Source organism: Schistocerca serialis, chromosome 1 (assembly GCF_023864345.2).
Source record: "Schistocerca serialis cubense isolate TAMUIC-IGC-003099 chromosome 1, iqSchSeri2.2, whole genome shotgun sequence".
NCBI lineage: Eukaryota > Metazoa > Arthropoda > Insecta > Orthoptera > Acrididae > Schistocerca > Schistocerca serialis.
In genome coordinates, this window is record NC_064638.1 from 1146235360 (window position 1) to 1146254715 (window position 19356).

Sequence of the window (19356 nt, forward strand, 5' to 3'; positions counted from 1 at the left end):
GTGGATTTAGAATGCCTAGTTTCTAGCTGAAATCTAGATCTGGCAATAAAATTTAAAAAGGGCGACTTATAGCTGAAATCTATTATTTACAAGTCAATATAACAGTCACTGCATGCAACAGCCTTCTGAATGGAATGTACCTAACCTGACAGATGCAAGATACTGAGACAAAAAGAAGTTTTATTTTTTTATTTTATTTGGATTCAGGCATTACATTACATTATTACGTGGTCCATAGATCATGAATACGACATTTCGTAACGATTTGGAATGTGTCAATTTAACAGAAGTTTACATTACTAACAAAATGGCTCAAATGGCTCTGAGCACTATGGGACTTAACATCTATGGTCATCAGTCCCCTAGAACTTAGAACTACTTAAACCTAACTAACCTAAGGACATCACACAACACCCACATTACTAACACTTGTATATTTTTGACAGTTACTACTTCATACCTGAAAATTCGTTTATTGAGTAGAAGCGGTCGTTAATCAATAATTCTTTTAATATGGTTTTAGATGTTGGTTGGCAGTCTGTCAGACTTTTAATGCTAATTGGGAAATGACCAAAGATTTTTGTGGCAGCGTAATTCACCCTTTTTTGTGCTAAATTCAGATTTAACTCAGAATAGTGTAGATCATCGTTTCTTCTATTGTTATAGCTATCCACTTCACTAATATTTTTGAACCCATTTCACCAGATACAAAAAAAGTATCTCTCCTCTATGTACGCCAGATGTTATGTTTGTATTTCGTGGAACTCCTTTCACTGACTGTAAAATAAAATATTTCAATCTGCTTATCGTTTTCCATTGTTTTTTACTTACAAAACATTCAATTGTATGTACCTTACACAAGAACGGTTTTTGAACTTCTCCTGAAGGGTTACCATTTTTTTCACTTTGCATTGTATCAACTGCAACTTTTTTGTCGATATGTTTACTCGATACTGTTGCGTAATACAATCTTTGGCTGCGCTTACTTCTATGCGATGTACTTGTACATTATTGCAGAAGCGCAAATCAGAGACAGGGGTGGAACCTGTCTAAAATTAATGAAAGTTCTATCAAATATACTGACTACTCTTTCTGAAATGGTTCACATTTTTATATTTTATCTTTGGTTTTCAGTTGGGTAATACAGGAAAATGCAGTGTCACCGTGCCATTAAAGTCGTTAAGTTTCGTAGATCACCAGGGATGTTTAACGTTTCAATGCGTTATCTTCCGTGACACCAGTCTTGCGGGTAGAACAGCTGACACGGGAGCTTTTACTTTGTGTCAGGATGGATCCGATTGCTAAAGGAAAATTAGCCGTCGAGTCACTGAAAAATTTTGTAAACAATAGTTTGTCCAATAAAGAACCCTGGCAGATAGTGACAATGACCACTGGAGCGGTATTGGCAAGCGTCTGGTTTTTCGATTTCATCAACCAAGATGAAAGTAATTTGAATGAGATTTTCTTTCATATAAGCAACAATGCTGCGTAACTTGGAGTGGTACAATCTTTTGACATTTGCAGGCGTTCCATCCCGTTTAAAGAAGACCGTGTTTCGATTAGCAAGGAAAATACCAGCAGTTGCCAGGAGAATTGACAGTGAGATGAGTAATATGAGAAAGACATTCGAAGATGAGGTCAGACATCGCAATGAGAAAATTGACTACATCACAAATTTGCCAGAGAGTGGAAAAAACAGCGAGGAAATACTCAAGCAAGTCAATGCCTATTTGGAACTAGGTAAGGTGGCAATCTCCAGCCTTAATTTTTGCAATCAGTTTACCTGTAATGTTGTAAACAGTCCGAAGAATTAAATTCAAAACGAGAGTTGAATTATTCATTTGTCTCAGCTTGTTAAAAATGCATTAGCTTTATTAACTATTTGTGCTTTCATCACTATCAGAATGACATAACTGCACTAATGTGTGTGAGAGGACATTCAAACTGTGCGTGTAAAGATGTGCACTAGGCCTGTGCTGGTCGACTGGGAGGAGTAAACGAAGAAAATATAATTTTCTATTTACTGCTATAGTAATGTGCGTGTAAAGAACTTGAAGAATCTCTTTTTGGGAGCTGCTAGTGCTTCACCCAGGAGCAGCTTAAACTTATATGGTTTGTCTTAGTTCATAACATATATAAAAAAAATGTAATCAGGAGGAGCTGACAGCTACTTCAGGAATTTAAAACATGTGCCAGCTGTATATTCTCTGAAGTGTGGTGTCACAGGTGATGTAGATGGCGCCTGGGATGGTTTTTTTGTCTGTATGTTTCAGTTGTAGATGTCATTCATATGTTTTACTTATACGAAGTCGTTTATTTCTTAAATTGGTGGTGGCATGGATCATGTTGTTTACCATATTGATATAGAACTAGTGGAAATGGCAGTGTATTGAGGGGAATGAAAGCTATTTTTTGAGACCAAGGTTAGATTGGAAGGTGACGGATTGATTGTGAATTAGTTAAGCCAACCAAAATTCTTCTATCGCAACACATTTCAAAAGCTTCTGTTCTCCCCTTGTTTAAGCGGTTTATCATCCATGTTTAGTTTCCATTCAAGACACACTCCAGACTATCTTCAGGATAAAAAACTTTGTAACACACAAACTTATATTAGAAAGTGGAGAAAGGCTAACCAGGAATGGCTAGAGGACAAATGCAAATCTCTAGAAGGATGCATAACTATGGGAGAGATAGATAGGAAAATTAGATACTCCTTTGGGGAAAGCAATGAATATATTTTGTATATGAATGTCAAGATCTCAGATGGCTAGCCAGTACTAAGCAAAGAAGGAAAAGCTGAAAGGAGTATACAGAAATTCTATATATTGGGGAAGCAAACTTGAAGACAATACTCTAGAAGAGAAGGGGAAGAAGATGAAGATGAAATGGGAGATATGATACTGCGAGAAGAATATGACAGAGCACTGGAAGAACTAAGCTGGAACAAGGTCCCTGGAGTAGACAACATTCCCTCGGAACTGTTGACGTCCTTGGGAGACCAAGCCATGACAAAACTCTTCCATCTGGTATGTTTGGGAGACACAGCCATAACAAAAGTCTTCCATCTGGTGTGCAATATGTATGAGAGAGGTGAAATACCCTCAGACATCAGGAAGAATGTACTAATTCAATTATAAAGAAAGCAGGTGCTGACAGGTGTCAGTACTACCAAGCTATCAGTTTAGTAAGTTATGGCTGCAAAATATTGACATAAATTAGGTGGAGAAACTGGTGGAGGCAGACCTTGGGGAAGAATTGTAGGAACATATGAAGCAGTACTGATCCTATGACTTATCTAAGAAGTTAGGTTGAGGAAAGGGAATCTTGTAGGTTAGGGAGAGCTTTTGACAAAGTAGACTGGACTAAGCTCTTTGAACTTTTTGAAAATACCGGGGATAAAACGCAGGTACAGAAATTTTAGGCCCTATTTGCAACTTGTATAGAAAACATATAGCAGTTATAAGAGTTGATGGACATTAAAGGGAAGGAGTAAGTGAGAGACTAGACTAGATTAACGTTGTTTTGTAGATTATAAATATGAAACTTTGTGATGATGTGGAATGTGTTACTTTAACAAAAGGTTTCTTTACATGCCATAATTCAAGTGTGTGTGTGTGTGTGTGTGTTTAGTTGTAAAATACTAATTTATATCTAAAAATTCTCTATTGAGTAGAAGGAGCTGACATTCAGAAATTCTTTTAATTTGTTTTCACCCCTTTCTGTGCCAAAGTTAGATTTAACTCATAGTAGTGAGAATTAGCCTTTCTCCTAGTGTTGTACCTATGCACATTGCTATTGCTTTTGAATTAGGATGGATTATTAGTAACAAATTTCATATTTTGCAAAGTTACTGTGAATGTCTATAGCTCCTTAAATAAATGTCTGCAAGATGATTTTGACCAGGCTCCAGCACTAACTCTGGTTATACACTTTTGTTCAATGAATACTTTTCTTCTTCATCATGAATGTATGATGCCATACATAAGCAGTGAATGAAAATAGTCATAATAAGCTAATTTACTGATATGTTTACTATCAAAATTTGCAATAACCCTAATAGCTGAAGTAGCCGAACTCAAACGTTTCAGCAGATCATCAGTGTGTGTCTTTCAATTCAATATCGCATCAATGCACACACACCAAAATTTGGAATATTCTGCCTTAGTTACAGAGTTCTGCGCAACCTGTACGTGATTAGATTAGATTCAGTTTTCATTCCATAGACCCAAAAATGAGATGATTCTCTTGGTTGTGGAATATGTCAGAAAGAATGACATAAAAAACAGAAAACATTTGAATGCAATACCTACTAACCTGATCATTTGTCTAAGAGATTGTCAAATTAGGTGAATACATTACAGTAAACTGAAACTTCTAATATTTACAGAATTAAGACATTGTCAGAATGAAACATTGTTATGCACTTTTAATAAATTTATCATACACAAAATATCTAATCTTGACTGTTGTGACCTGGTGCTGTCAAAACTGAAATCTAACAGACATTTTTACTTAAACTGGTCTAACAGTCCCTGTTAAGATATTCATCTGTAGGTTAGAAGGAGTTGCCTGTAAAAAAGTCTTTCAGACTGTGTTTAAACTGTGCTTTGCCTGAATCCAAATTTTTAATGGCTGCTGGCAAAGACATTATGTATTCATGGTGTTGTGCCATTTACAGTATAGAATTGTAGAACTGTATTAGCCTACTGAGTTTTATCAAAATTTAATGAGAGTCCATTTGCAGAACCAGTTAATAATTTTCTGATAGACATTATCTACAATTTCCTCAGCTAATTGTTATTTGTCAGATGTGATTTCTATACTTGTATCATTAGTGAAAAGTTCTTGGACTAAGCATTGCACGGCACTCTTTGCTGGCACTTTGACACCATTAAACTTCACAGCAAACTAGTGACCACACCATTCCCACAACTTCGTCATCACGTAACTTTCCACAAAAAACACCCACTGCTCCACCGTGAATATCATTGTCACCTTTGCACTGCTTCACTCACACTGACACAGCCTGCACTACACTCTGGACTGGTGTGGATCATGTGGTGGGCGTACACGTGGTTTGCACGTTACGGGATGTGGTTATATGCATACATTCATTTATGTTGTATTCACTTGTCTGAGCCACTTTATTTATTTGTCCCACCTTGTACATATTAAGAACAATAAGGGACCTGAGACTGAATGTTGTGGGACTCCTTTCTTGATACCTCCCAGTTTGAGGAATCTGCTGATTCGCACATTATCTAGGAAAATTCCATGACTTATACAATCAAAAGCCTTTGTGAAATCATAGAAAATCCCAACTGGTGATGTTTGGTTATTCAGAGCATTTAGTTTGTGATCAGTGAAAGCATATATGGCATTATCTATTGAAAAGCTTTCCTGAAAACTTGATTGCCATTTTGCTAGTACTTTATTTTTACAAATATGTGAAGCTACTCCTGAACAAATTACATTTTCAAGAATTTTGGACCAAGCTGTCAGAAGTGAGATTGGGTGCTAGTTGTTGGCATCAGGCCTATCCTTCTTTTTATACTACAGTTTAATGTAGCATATTTCAGTGTATCAGGAAGAATGCTCTGTTTCAGTGAGATACTACAAATGTGGCTGAGAATCTTACTTCTCTGTTGGGAACAAGCTTACAGTACTCTGTTGGAAATTCCGTAATTCATGCAAGCTTTTACTTTTGAGTGAGTTTATTATTTTCCTAACGTCAGAAGGAGACACGGGTAGAATTTCAGTTTTATCAAGTTGCATAGGTATTGCCTCTTCCATACATAGCTTTCCCTATTCTAATGAATAACTTGGTCTTATTTTCTCCACAACATTTAAAAAATGATTATTAAAATATTTTCAGCCCCTGAATTTTTGTAAATAAACTTTTAATTTGGTGCACTTAGTTTCCCTATTTCCTTTTCAACAATATTCCAAATTGTTTTCATTTTATTATCAGCGTTGCTGATCTCAGACATAAGGCATATACTTTGGACCTTGTAATAGCTTTCCTTACTACAGCATAGCAGTTTTTATAATATTTGACTGTTTCTGGGCCTTCACTCATTCTTGCTATTAGATACATTTCCCTTTTCCAGTTAAAAGGTATTTTTATTCCTTTAGTAAGCCATGGTTTTTATATGGTTAAGTGCTTATTGTGGGAGCATACAGGACTGAGGTGGGGAGAGGGTAAGGCAGCTAGGTGCAGTCAGCATGTTAGCTGGTGGACAGGAGGGAGGGGGCAGCAGAAAGTGAGAGAAGTAAAAAGTCTGTTGGTGGAATAGAGGGTTGTGTAGCACATGAATGGGAAGGGATAGGTAAGGAAAGGATAATTACTAATGAAGGTAGAGGCCAGGAGGGTTACAGGAACATAGGATACACTGTAGGGATAGTTCCTGCCTGTGCAGTTCAGAAAAGTTGGTGTTGGAGGGAAGGATCCAGATGGCAGAGGCTGTGAAAGCGGTCATTGAAATGAAAAACATTGTGTTCGGCAGCGTGCTCTGCAATAGGATGGTCCCGCTGTTTCTTGGCCACAGTTTGATGGTGGACATTCATGCGGATGGACAGCTTGTTGGCTTTCATGTCCATGTAGAATGCAGCACAGTGGTTGCAGCTAAGCTTGTGGATCACATGTACAGTTTCACATGTAGCCCTCCCTTTGATGGGATGTGTGATGCTTTTGACCTGACTGGAGTAGGTGGTGGGAGGATGTATGGTACAGGTCTTGCATCTAGGTCTGTTATAGGGATATGAGCCATGAAGCAAGGGGTTGGGAGCAGGGGTTGTGTAGGGGTGGACAAATATATTGTGTAAGTTCAGTGGGCGGAGGAATATCACTGTGGGAGGGGTGGGAGAAATTAGGATATTAGAGAAATTTAGATTATTACCACTTACGAAAAGTGAAAATTTAGTTTTCTATGAATGCAATGTTAAAGACCTGTTGACAGACTTGTCCACATATTGCACATGTGCACGGTGACCTATCTGAAGGGGAATGCCCACGTTATATTTAACAAAAAGTAATGAAACGTGAGAAGTTTCAATACCGCAATGTTCAAAATTGTAGTTGATTTAGAAAAGAATGCCTGTTATGGGACGTATTGTTTAATATATTCTTGATTGTAGTTAATACATGTGGCAAAGACCCACATTTTCCAGTTCCTCCATGTATCATCCAGAGCTTATTAATAGTAGAGGAACTAAAGAAATGCAGAATATTGTACATAATACTCTTACCCTTTGACAGAAAGTTGCTTAATCTGAAAGTGCAAGGTTACATCTACTTAGTTCAAGTTAGATCCTTCATTACATATATTTTCATTTCTCATCATCAGCATTACTGTGCTGTCAATTAGTATTCACTTCAATCATTAGAAACTGAATTCACTTTTCTATTCTGACACAAGCACACTTTGGCTACATATATTTACTCTGAATATTTTATCATCTCTAGTTTTAACAGTCAAGACTTTGAAATATAATCTGTTTGTTTTGTCAAGATAAGCATGTGTATGTATGTAGAGGATGCGTCTGACTGCAACATTTTCTTACTGTGATAAAATTTTACTGTAATTATAATAACCAAGTGAAGTGACACAATAGTTAAGAGATTGGGTTCACGTTCTGAAAGCCCTATCCCGTGCCTGTAGTTATCTACCTCTGAATTTGTAATGGCATATCGCTTTATTTGTTTGTGATAGTAAATGCCTAATGCAACATGTGGTGTGCATTACTTGAGTTACCAGGTAGGTTCCAGGTAGATAGTTCGGCTTATACATCTTGTTCGCTGCATGCAGTTAATGTCCTAATGCGTTGGAAGCTACGGCCATGTAAATGCTATCATAATGTGGATTACTGGTGGGAAATGACTTTTAGAAAGCAGATCTCACAGAGGAGCATTTACTGTTTGTGAGTCTATCACAGGTTCCTGTATTTCTCAACTTCACTTGTGCTTCACTGAGTGACTGGTTATAATTTTCTTGTGAAACCCATAAAATTGCAAGGAGACATAATGTCTCGCCAGTTCTTGCCTCCAGAGGGTGAAACTGTAAGTATACTGTCGATAGACACCCACACAGAAATAGAAAACAACTCTCCTAGCTTTCAGAACTGTTAGTTCCTTCTCAGGTTAGAAAAGGGGAACAGGTCACTCAGACTGCAGGTTGAGGGAGATCCAGTTAATCTAAGGGTGAGGTGAGGCAAGGGTCAGTTTTCACTGTTGTCCTCATACCAGGTGGTTCCATATCAACATGGGGTCTGAGTGATTTGTTCCTCCCTTTCTAACCTCACTCAACCTATGCCTCTTTGCCTTCCTGAGAAGGAACTAGTTATTCTGAAAGAGTTCTGAAAGCCGAGATAATTTTCCTACTATTGTTTTTATGTGCATGCAGGGTGTGTGTGTGTGTGTGTGTGTGTGTGTGTGTGTGTGTGTGTGTGTGTGTGTGTGCATGTGGTGGGGATTTTTAGAATATGTACTGTGTTCAAACATTATGAAATACCCGGAAGAAAATGACCTGTCAACAATCGGCCAACATAGAAACAGAAACACATCTGGCTCTGTATTCATACGAAGTAATGAGTGATATTGACAGGATTTGAAGTCAGTTCCATATTTCTAGATTTCCAGAAGACTTTTAACACTTCTTCAAAAATGACTTCTCTTAGATTGTTTGCTGATGATACTGTTGTCCATCATTTAGTAAAGTCATAAAAAGATCAAAACAAACTGCAAAAGACTAAGACGTGATATCTGCAAGTGACATCCCCCACAAGAGTACTAAAAATAACGTGTTAAATTTTGGTTACAGGTTAAAGGCCACAAATTTAAAGGTTGTCAGTTCAACTAAATACCTAAGTGTCACAGTTATAAACAACTTAAAGTGGAACTATCGCATAGTAAATGTAGTGGGAGGGGAAAACCAAAGACTGCTTTATGTTGGCAGAACATTTAGAAGACGCAACAGATCTACTAAAGAGACTGCTTATACTACACTTTTTCATCCTCTACTAGAGCAGTGCCATGGAGTATGGGATCCTTACCATAACTAGAGATGATAAAATATTCAGAGTAAATATATGTAGCCAAAGTGTGCTTGTGTCAGAATAGAAAAGTGAATTCAGTTTCTAATGATTGAAGTGAATACTGATGGAGGACATAAAAAAAGTAGAAGGAAGGGCAGCTTGTTTTGTATTATTGCAGGGTAGAGGAGAGTGTGTCATGCCTATGATACGTGAGTTGAGGTGGCAATTATTAAAACATAGATGTTTTTCATGGTACTGAGATCTTTTCACTAAATTAACAACTGCCAACTTCCTCCTCAGAATGCTAAAATATTTTGTTGACTACCAACTACATGGGAAGAATGACCACCATAATAAAACAAGAGAAATTGTAGCTCAAATGGAAACATTTAGGAGTTCATTTCTACCATGTGATATTCAGGAATGAAACGGCCAAGGAATAGTCTGAATGAAACGGCCAAGGAATAGTCTGAAAGTGGTTGTACGAAACTTGTGCCAAGCAGTGAAGTGTGAACTGTGGAGTACTTATGCAGATGTATCAACAGTGCTCAGAATTTCGCCTCTCGAAAGTAACTATTGGCCAGCCATTCTGATTCGTTCTAATTTTATGTTTATAATTTTTCACAAACATCAGTTGTGTAACAGCTTTACCTGGTTTTAACTTTAAATATTTTATTTTTTGTTTTGTAGGAGACTACGATTGGAAAAAAGGATATGTTTCAGGAACAGTGTACTTTCATAATCCTGAACTTATTGAATTACTTACTGAAGTTTATGGTCTTGCATCCTATACAAATCCACTTCACCCTGATGTTTTCCCCGGTGTCTGCAAAATGGAAGCAGAGGTGGTTAGAATAGCTGCAAATCTCTTCCATGGCTCCCCCTCTGCATGTGGAACTGTAAGTATATGTAATTCTTTTGTGTTGCACACAGTCTTGATGGGACCTTAAACCTTAATCTTCCTTCCTTTTTTCGAATGAAACTATATGGTTAAAGAGATGTTTTTAAGTCTCAAACATCTGTGATCTGTATAAATGCAGACTGAAGTAACAAATGAAAATTTGTACCAAGGCCGGGATTCAAACCCAAGCCCCATGCTTGATAGGTACAAGTGTCAATTCATTACCTCAGTCTCCATGTGGACATAATTGATGTTTGAGACTTGAAAAGGTCTCTGGAAACACACAGTTTCAAGAACGTATTCCTCCCGAGGAGATCATGAATGTAAAATTACAGAGATTCAAGTGCGCATGGAGGCTTTCCGGCAGTTGTTCTTCCCCGCGAACCATACGCGACTGGAACAGGAAAGGGAGGTAATGACAGTGGCATGTAAAGTGCCCTCCGCCACACACCATTGGGTGGCTTGCGGAGTATAAATGTAGATAGGTAGATAGATGTATGCCTGGGTTTGAGGCATTGTTGCCAATTTAGTTTGATGCTGAGTTTCCTATACAGTTGGAGAGCTTTTGCAATGCTGTTTGAGTTTGCGGGGAATGCCAAGTGGGCTGAGGCTTGAATGGGAGGTTGGACTGAGGAGGGAAGCATGCTATGGTAGTCCGTGCAGTTGTGCAGAGCCACTTTGCCAGGGTGGCGTAGGGTTGGCACACCTCCCTAGTTAGCAGGAGACCAGCATTGGTACAAATTCTTGTTTGTTGCTACAGCCTACAATATACATCTGTCCTTTTGGTTGTACTTGGCATGCAAATATTTATCACTGATTCCATGTAGTTTTTATTGGGAACTAAGTGGCTGTTAAGATTGCACATAATAATTGCTGCAATATGCTGTATTGTGGTTTACAAGTGGACAATAGTGCATTACTGGGATGATAAAACAAAGTAAATCATACTATGCTGTTGAAGCGAAGAATTCTGTTGTTATGAATGCCGAATCTAACATTTATATGGAGATTATGTTTCTGTCCCTGACCTACATGAAAAATGTATTTTGTCAGTACCTTGATGATACTGGTATATCATTCATTTAAGGTATAGATGCCCAAACACAAATAAAGACAGAAGATAAGGAGAGTTAAGCTGCCTCTGCAATTTACAATAAATGTGTTCAGCACTTTACTAGTAGGCTGTGCCGATGCCACTGTAGACTGACTGTGGAGAATGTGTCACACAGGGAACTACTATGTGGATAAAGCACTTACTTTTAGTGCATCGTGAGCTAATATTGCCTGGAGATTGTGGCATACATACTACTCTGTTTACTTCTCATTGCTCCTCACAGATGTAGTGTTCATATTGCGATGAAACAAGCTGGGATATTTTTAGTTCCCCGCTGGTTTTGCCATCTGCCTCCTTAAAATTATTTTTTTTTCAGTTTTGACTAATTACTATTAACATACGTGAGTATAATCTGCATTTCCTTAAAAGAGAAAGGTTGGCCCTCAGTTTTAAAGAATATAACACCAGATCTAAATTTTGAGCTTAGTTATGTGTATGTAATTGATTTTCTAATTTATTGTGACTATTATTAGTTAGTATCTTTTGTTATAGGGTGAAAGCAGTAATTGTTTCATAACTTCAGTTCTATTGTTGACTTATAAACAAACATAAATTCTGCACTAATTATAAACATTTGGAAGAACAACTGATAGTATTCTTAAAGGACCTATTTGGCTCTATTTGAAAACATGTTAGCAAAGCCAGCCCTTAATTAATTCCAAAGTAATTAATAGCCATGTCGGGGAAGTATTGTTTGCATAATGATATCTGTTATTTCATCACTTAAACAAATAATTCAGCATAACCCTTTTAGTAGAAGAAACTGTTAAAAAGAACCAATTTTTCAATGTATTCATTTAATTTTATGACTGATTTTTTAATTGTAATTTCTATAAATTAAACATTGAACAATGTGTAGTTTCAGCACCTATTATTGTGAGGACGTATAAGGGCCTGATTTTTGGTCCCGAGACAGTCAGTCCACTGCCGAGTTTCAGACGAGGAACCTGTATTGTGAGATCAACAACAATGCATGTTACATAAGTGTAACACAGTTAGCCCATGTGCTAAAACAATGACAGTGTCTGTTCCATACAGGTTTTTACTGCTCGTAGATGTTCAATGGTAAACTGTTGTAGCAGTATGTGGATGTTCGCTTGCAAACTATCAATGGTCCGCCCCTGGTAGCTGAGTGGTCAGTGCGATAGAATGTCTTGTCTAACAGCCCGGATTCGATTCCCGGCTGGGTCGGAGATTTTCTCCACTCAGGGATTGGATGTTGTGTTGTCCTTATCATCATAATTTCATCCCCATCGACACATAAGTCGCCGAAGTGGCGTCAACTCGAAAGACTTGCACCAGGTGAACGGTCCACCCGATGGGAGGCCCTAACCACACGGCATTTCCAACTATTAATGAGGCTTGTTGAAAGTTAAACAATAGTGCACTGGCCATATTAAATGTGTATGTGGGGGGGGTTGTGAACAGTGAAAGTAAACAACTGTGAAACGCAAATGTACAGCTGTCGGCTACATCATCTGTGTTTAACTTCCACCCCCCATTTTCAGCCAGTATAGCAGTGCAGTACGTTGATACCGAGGACAGCAAATGAAGGGAAAAAAAAGCGGGCAAACCGTCACAGTATGCTGTAATTAAAGGTCTTTACATAGGTGGGTAACTACCTGGTGTGTAAATTCTGGTGCTATCATCTCAAAATAAGTAAGGAATACCATTTGATATTATTTAATGGAGGCTGCTAATTGTACTGTCCTCTGAACATGTGCACTGTATAGATATTTCCTTATCATATCCAAACTGTACATAATACTGATCTTCTAAACATACCAAATAATATGATGTATGGTCCCAATCAGAGTTGAGCACCTGCTAACTTTGCGGATGTTCAAAAGTAGAATACTCTGTACAGTGTAATATTAGGCAATAATTGACTAATGAGCAAGAAAGGAATACAGTACAGTCAGGTTACCTTCCATTCGGAAAGTGGATGCACTCAGCGACTTTGTGTGACTTATAAATTATAGAGTGCAGCGATCAGTCGTCCCTTGTAGATTTTATTATGCAAATCCAGATTTCGGCTAGTAGCTAACCATTCTCATTGCGCTATTTTTTATTCTCAATGCAAGTAGCACAATGAAAATGGCTAGCTACTAGCCGAAATCTGGATTTGCATAGTAAAATCTAAAAAGGACGACTGTTCGCTGCACTCTATAATTTATATATATAAAAAAAATTACAGTGCAATGCTAATCAGTAGATTGTAAGGATGATATGGTGGCAGCAGAGAATCAAACCGGTACGGCTTTCTGGAAATCCTTAGGTAACACAAGAGACACTAAATTTAAAAGGAGAGTATATAAAAACGCAGTAAATGAAGCAGATGAAAGACAATAAAGATGCCTAAGAAATGAGGTTGGCCGAAAAGGCAAAATAACTAAACAGGTTTGGTAGAGGATGAATGCAAGGCCATAGAAGCATGTATAACTAGAGGAAAGACAGATACTGCCTACAGGAAAATCGGACACTTCTTTGAATGAAAGAGAAGCATCTGTCTGAATATCAAGAGCTCAGATGGCAAACCAGTGCTAAGCAAAGAATAGAAAGGTAGAAGGAATGTATGGAGGGGCTCTACAAGGGAAGTGAACTTGAAGACAATATTGTAGAAAGGGAAGAAGAAGCAGATGAAGATTTGCTGGGAGATATGCTTCCAAGAGAAGAATTTGACAGAGCACTGAAAGACCTAAGCTGAGACAAGGCCCCTGGAGTAGGTGACATTCCCTCAGAATTATTGAGATTCTTAGGTGAGCCAGCTATGATAACACCATTTCACCTGGTGTGTAAGGTACATGAGTCAGCTGAAATTCCCTGAGACTTCAAGAAGAATGTAACAATTTCAGTTCCATAGGAAGCCTACACTGACAGGTGTGAATATTACAGAACTATCATTTTAGTAAATCATGGTTGCAAAATGCTGACACAAGTTATTTACATAAGAATGAAAAAAACTGTAGAAGCTCACCGCTCGGAAGATCAGTTTGGCCTTGAGAGAAATTTAGGAACACGCAAGCCCATTCTGACTCTACGGCTTATTTTAGAAGATAGACTGAAGAAAGGGAGAACCTATGTTTATGGCATTAGTGGATTTAGAGAAAACTTTTGTAACAGAGATAAGATACTCAGGGAACAAAAGATTATTTGTGCAGAAATCAGACTGCAGTTATAAAAGTCAGAGGGTATAAAAGGGAAGGAGCGGTTGAGAAGGGAGTGAGGAAGGGTTTTAGTATATCGCTGATGTTATTCAATCCTTACATTGAGTAACCAGTAAAGGATACCAATGAGAAATCTGGGAAGTGGATTAAAGTTCAGGGAGAAGAAATAAAAACTGAGACGTTTGCTGATGAAATTGCAGTTCCATCAGAAACAGCAAACGACTTGAAAGAGCAATTGAAGGGAATAGGTAGTGTTTTGAAAAGTAGTTATAAGATGAACATCAACAAAAGTAGAATAAGAGTAATGGAAATTAACCAAATTACATCAGGCAATGCTGAGGGAATTTCACTAGAAAATGAGACACTAATAGTAGTAGATGTATTTTGCTATTTGTGCAGCAAAATAACTGATGGCTGAAGTAGAGAAGATACAAAATGCAGACTTGCTAGAAGAGGAATTTGTTAACATTTCAGTGTTGGCAAATCTTTTGTGAAGGTATTTGCTTGGAATGCGGTCTTGCACAGAAATGAAACAGATGGTAAGTGGTTCAGACAAGAAGAGAATAGAAGCTATTGAAATGTATTGCTGTAGAAGGATGCTGAAGATTAGATGGGTAGGTCAAGAAACTAATGAAAAGGTACTGAATAAAATTTTGGAAAAAATAAATTATGAGATAACTCAACTAAAAAAATCGATTAGATGGTAGGACACATCTTAAGGTATTGAGGAATTGTCAGTTTGGTGTTGTAGGGAGGTCTTGTGGGGGTGAGGGGCTCAAAAACTGTAGAGGGAGACGAAGGCATAAATATACAGTAAGCAGGTTCACAGGTTCAGATGGATGTAGGCTGCAGTAGTTATTTGGTGGCAAAGAGGCTTGCACAGGGTAGAGTAGCATGGAGAGCTTCATCAGACCACTCTTCAGACTGAAGAACACAACAAAACAACAACAAAAATTTTACAGTGAGCAGTTCCTATCATACAGTAAGTTGTGGCAGCAGTTTACCACACCAACTCAGCCTGTGCTCATCACACCGTATCTGTTACAGCATCTAGCACTTGTACTCTTACCAGTGACCTGCTCTGGCTTTGTGCACAGGCAGCACTAAGTTACTACAGCTGGACAATTTGTCTGGTGTAGCAGTATGGTAATGTTATTTGCAAGCCACTGTGTAGAGTTGTGCTTAAAATTCAGGGAACAGCTTTGGGTAACTGAATATTATCACTTTCGCATAACTGAAATGATTTAAGCAGTGGATGCCAGGAAAGTTCTCAAAAAACATGAACGTTATCTATTCCCTATGTAAGTGGCCTTTGCAGTGATGTCTCATGGCAGTAATGGAAGCACATTATGATGTGATCATTCAATTTACAACCGACATAAATATTCTATGTGATATGCTGGTGTAAGTGTGTGCATGATATTTTAACTCATAGCATATTGTGTATCAGATGATGTCTGAATGAATCAAGTCAGGCTTAGTAAGCACTGATACATTGTTGAGACCCACTGCTGCAGTTCCGTGTCGCAGACCTTTTTGCGGCAGTCTTTTTCGCCATACCACGCAAAGAATCATGTTCACATCAGTGTTTGATTCAAGGAAAGCAGGAAGTTGTGTCATCTCCTGTGCCTCTGAAAGACTTTGTGTAAACGAAGCAAAGATGCATCCTATGCTGTATTATTAGGTTTGTGCATAAGTGCATAGTGTTTTTCTGTAAGGTTAATAAACACAACAGGTACACATAAAATAGACTTTAGTCATCATTAATATATTCCCCTTCACTGTTTACAACGGTCCGCCAACATGGGGGAACTTTTCAATTCCATGACTGTAAAAATCATGTGGTTTTGGGGCGAAGAACTTGTCAAGCGAAGTTCGGAACACTTTCCCATCCGGGAAGGAAATTCCTTGAAGAATGTTCGATACAGAGTGGAGAAGGTGAAAATCTGAGAGTACACAGTCAGGTGAGTAAGGTGGGTGCTGAATGATTTTCTATCCAAAGTCTTGTATAGAGCTTCTTGTCAGTTTAGCAGAATGCATGCGAGTGTTATCATGGAGTAGTGTCACTTCTCACAGTCTTCCTGGTCGTTGTTCTTGGACTGTATCTGCAGGATGTCTCATTTGTTGACAATAAATGTCAGCAGTGATGGTTACACACCAATGGAGCAATTCATAGTACATTGCTGTTCCACCAGATGCATAACAATATCTTTTGTGGATGGGAACAGGTCTCTGTACGGGGAGTTACTGCTTTGTTTGGACTCACCCATGACTTTCTTTTCCTTATGTTAGCATAAACACATCATTTCTCATCACCAGTGACAATATAGAATAGGAAAGGTCAGTTTTGTTCATGAAACAATTGTTAATGAGCAAGCAGAGATGCATGTATGGCCACCCACCGATTTTTGTGATTTTGGCCTAGAGCATGCAGTACCTGTACACCCGATTTTTAGACCTGCTCCATTGGATGGAAATGTTGCAAAATGATGGAATGACCACAGTTCATCACATTTGTGAGTTTTCAAGTACACAGGCGTGGATCATTGTAGATTAATATGTTTGAACAATCTTCATCAAATCTGAATCGTCTTCCTGAATGTGGAGAGTCGCAAATGTCAAAATGATCCTCCCTTAAAACAGAAAATCATTTCCTCGCCATGGTCTGTCCAGTGGCATTAGCCGCATACACGTTGCAAAGGTTTCTTGCTGCTTCCTCCACTGTCACCCCTCTATTGAACTAAAACAGAAAAATATGTCATAAATGTCCTGATTTCTCAGCTTGACACTCCATTTTCTAGTGTCCACCACTCCACTCAGTATCTCCAAATGACAAAATGACAACTCAAATAGCAACATTTAACTGCAAATAAAAAAAATGACAGTCGATAAATACACACATAGTAACTGGAATACCAACATGCAAAACAAAACCGCTATGAATGTATGGGCCGAGCTAGTAGTTTTTCCGAAAGTACTTTCCTTTTTGGGAAAAAAAAAAACTGCACACCACAGATTTTGGATTCACATGTGTTCTCACTACACAATTGTTGTGAAATGATTGCAGTCAGTCAGCCATCACTTTGGGTCTTTGGTGACGTGCATATGTGTGTGTGTGTGTGTGTGTGTGTGTGTGTGTGTGTGTGTGTGTGTAATATGTAGATATTGTTGTATCAGTTTCACAGTGGTCAGAGACTTTAATTGATCATAATTCAGACAGTTTCCAAGAAAAATTTATATGTCATGTACATAAACCTTCTGCATGAGCCATTCTAACATTAGTCAAAACAGGTTCAAAATCCCTACAGTAGTTCTTGTAAGTAGCCTGAATATCAATGCTCATACAACCTTCAGTGGGTTTAATTCATTCTTCCACACTAATATTATTAAATGCCAAAGAAACGCAGTGTGTTTAGTTTTCACGACAAACCACTGATCCATGAAATTTGGTATATTGTTAGCTTGAACCCTGAAGAAGAACATAGACTACTTCAGAAAGTAAAAAAGAAAGAAAATGACCCCTAAAGCCATTGGCACAGGGACCGTGCTGTCGAACGTCAACGTTGAGCGTGCTGAGTTCAACGTGCTGCTGAACGCTCAGAAATGATGCGACTTGTGCACATGCTACATGGGCCCCAACATGGTATACGAGATCGCAATGCACTCCAGCGGCAGTTGCAGGATGTTTCTAATTCGTAAATCACACTGTTTGCTAAACGGGCGCGCGTAAAATTCCCACGTTATCTCCAGTGAAATGCACATTTCCCCCATTTTCCATATGCTAGTGACGTTGTATGTAATACACACAAATAAAAACTTCAATATCCATGTTTTAAGATGAAAAGGAAAGTACCATGTAGTGTGAACACAGGTTTATAAAAGTTCCATTACAAACAGTGCGATACAAATTTGCAATAGTTCTCCACATAATATAAACATTATTTCATCATTCTCACATTTTAGTAAAACCCCAAGGCCATTCTTACTTGATTACTGTACGTACCCAGTAACAGAGTCTTTGCAACACATGAATTACAAACATATAAAGATATTTTGCTCTTTTTTTCTTTTACAAATAGCGCAAGCTGTCCTGTAGATTAAGCCATATATATATATATATATATATATATATATATTTAACTAATAATAAAGCGTCAGAACCTATTAAAACGTGAAAGTTAGGAAAAAAATTTAGATGTGGCGAGATGCGAACCACCGTTGAATATGCATAAGTTCATCATCAGTAACGCTACTCGCTACGCTAAAACGACATAATTGTCTGGCAGCCAATTCTACTATGTTACCACTTGCTAAAAGCTTTAATTGCAGTTATGTTACTAATTGAAATTTAATTATAATAAATTGTAGCAGGAACAATGTGTTTTTAGTGGATCCTCAGCGTGTTGTTGCCTTCAAATGCCACACTCCTATAATACGAAAGTTAGAATAATTCTTTTGCCATGAATATGATGTTTCTGATTATTTTATTGCAATGAATCACACAGTTAACAATGAGTTTCTGAGTAATTCTCAATTTGCCTGCACTCAGAAACTGCATATATACATATAGGCTTGAAATGAATGCCAATATGACTCCTCACATCTCCGTGCTGAAGGGAGATGGCATGCAAATGATGTAGGTGGCGTTGTGCCATCTCATTGGTCAACACTCAGACGTACACTCAGAATATCTGACATGCTAGATATTGCTCTGCACATTCGGAAAGACTCCTGAACTTGCTATTCCACATTTTGACATCAGAAACTCGGCACGCTTGATGTTCAGGTGCATGGTCCGTGTGCCGACGGCTTAAGAGTGTAAGTAGGGAATGGCTCATCTTTTTTTTATATCAATGAAAAATATGACGTTCAAGTGTTATTAAATTTGTTGCATAATGTTCATGTTGTGTAATTTGTAGCTACTTAAGTAGCACAATGCATAGATTCGCACGCCTGTCCACATGGACAACCACTTGACAGTGTTGCTCTACGTACTGCCTCGTCATACGTTTGGAAGGTGGGGGGGAGGAGGGGGAGAGGCACATCATGAACTATGATTACCCGTGGACATGTAGAAAAGTGAGGGGAGCTGACGCTATTGCACATACAGTAGCTTATTTACTCAACATTGCTCATTGTAA

The 19356-nt window shown here is 38.1% G+C and overlaps 1 protein-coding gene across 2 annotated transcripts in view; it reads left to right on the forward strand.

Moving 5' to 3' along the window:
* The first annotated feature begins 1000 nt into the window (after nucleotides 1-1000).
* Nucleotides 1001-19356, forward strand: part of LOC126417757 (sphingosine-1-phosphate lyase) — a 73168-nt gene continuing 54812 nt past the window's right edge. The window contains exons 1-3 of one of the 2 annotated variants that reach the window (XM_050085142.1): nucleotides 1001-1445; nucleotides 1525-1740; nucleotides 9724-9932. In XM_050085142.1, coding sequence (XP_049941099.1) covers nucleotides 1289-1445; nucleotides 1525-1740; nucleotides 9724-9932 — 582 coding nt within the window. In that variant the 5' untranslated portion in view covers nucleotides 1001-1288. The remainder of the gene's footprint in view (nucleotides 1446-1524; nucleotides 1741-9723; nucleotides 9933-19356) is intronic. The other variant, XM_050085143.1, reaches the window with a different exon arrangement.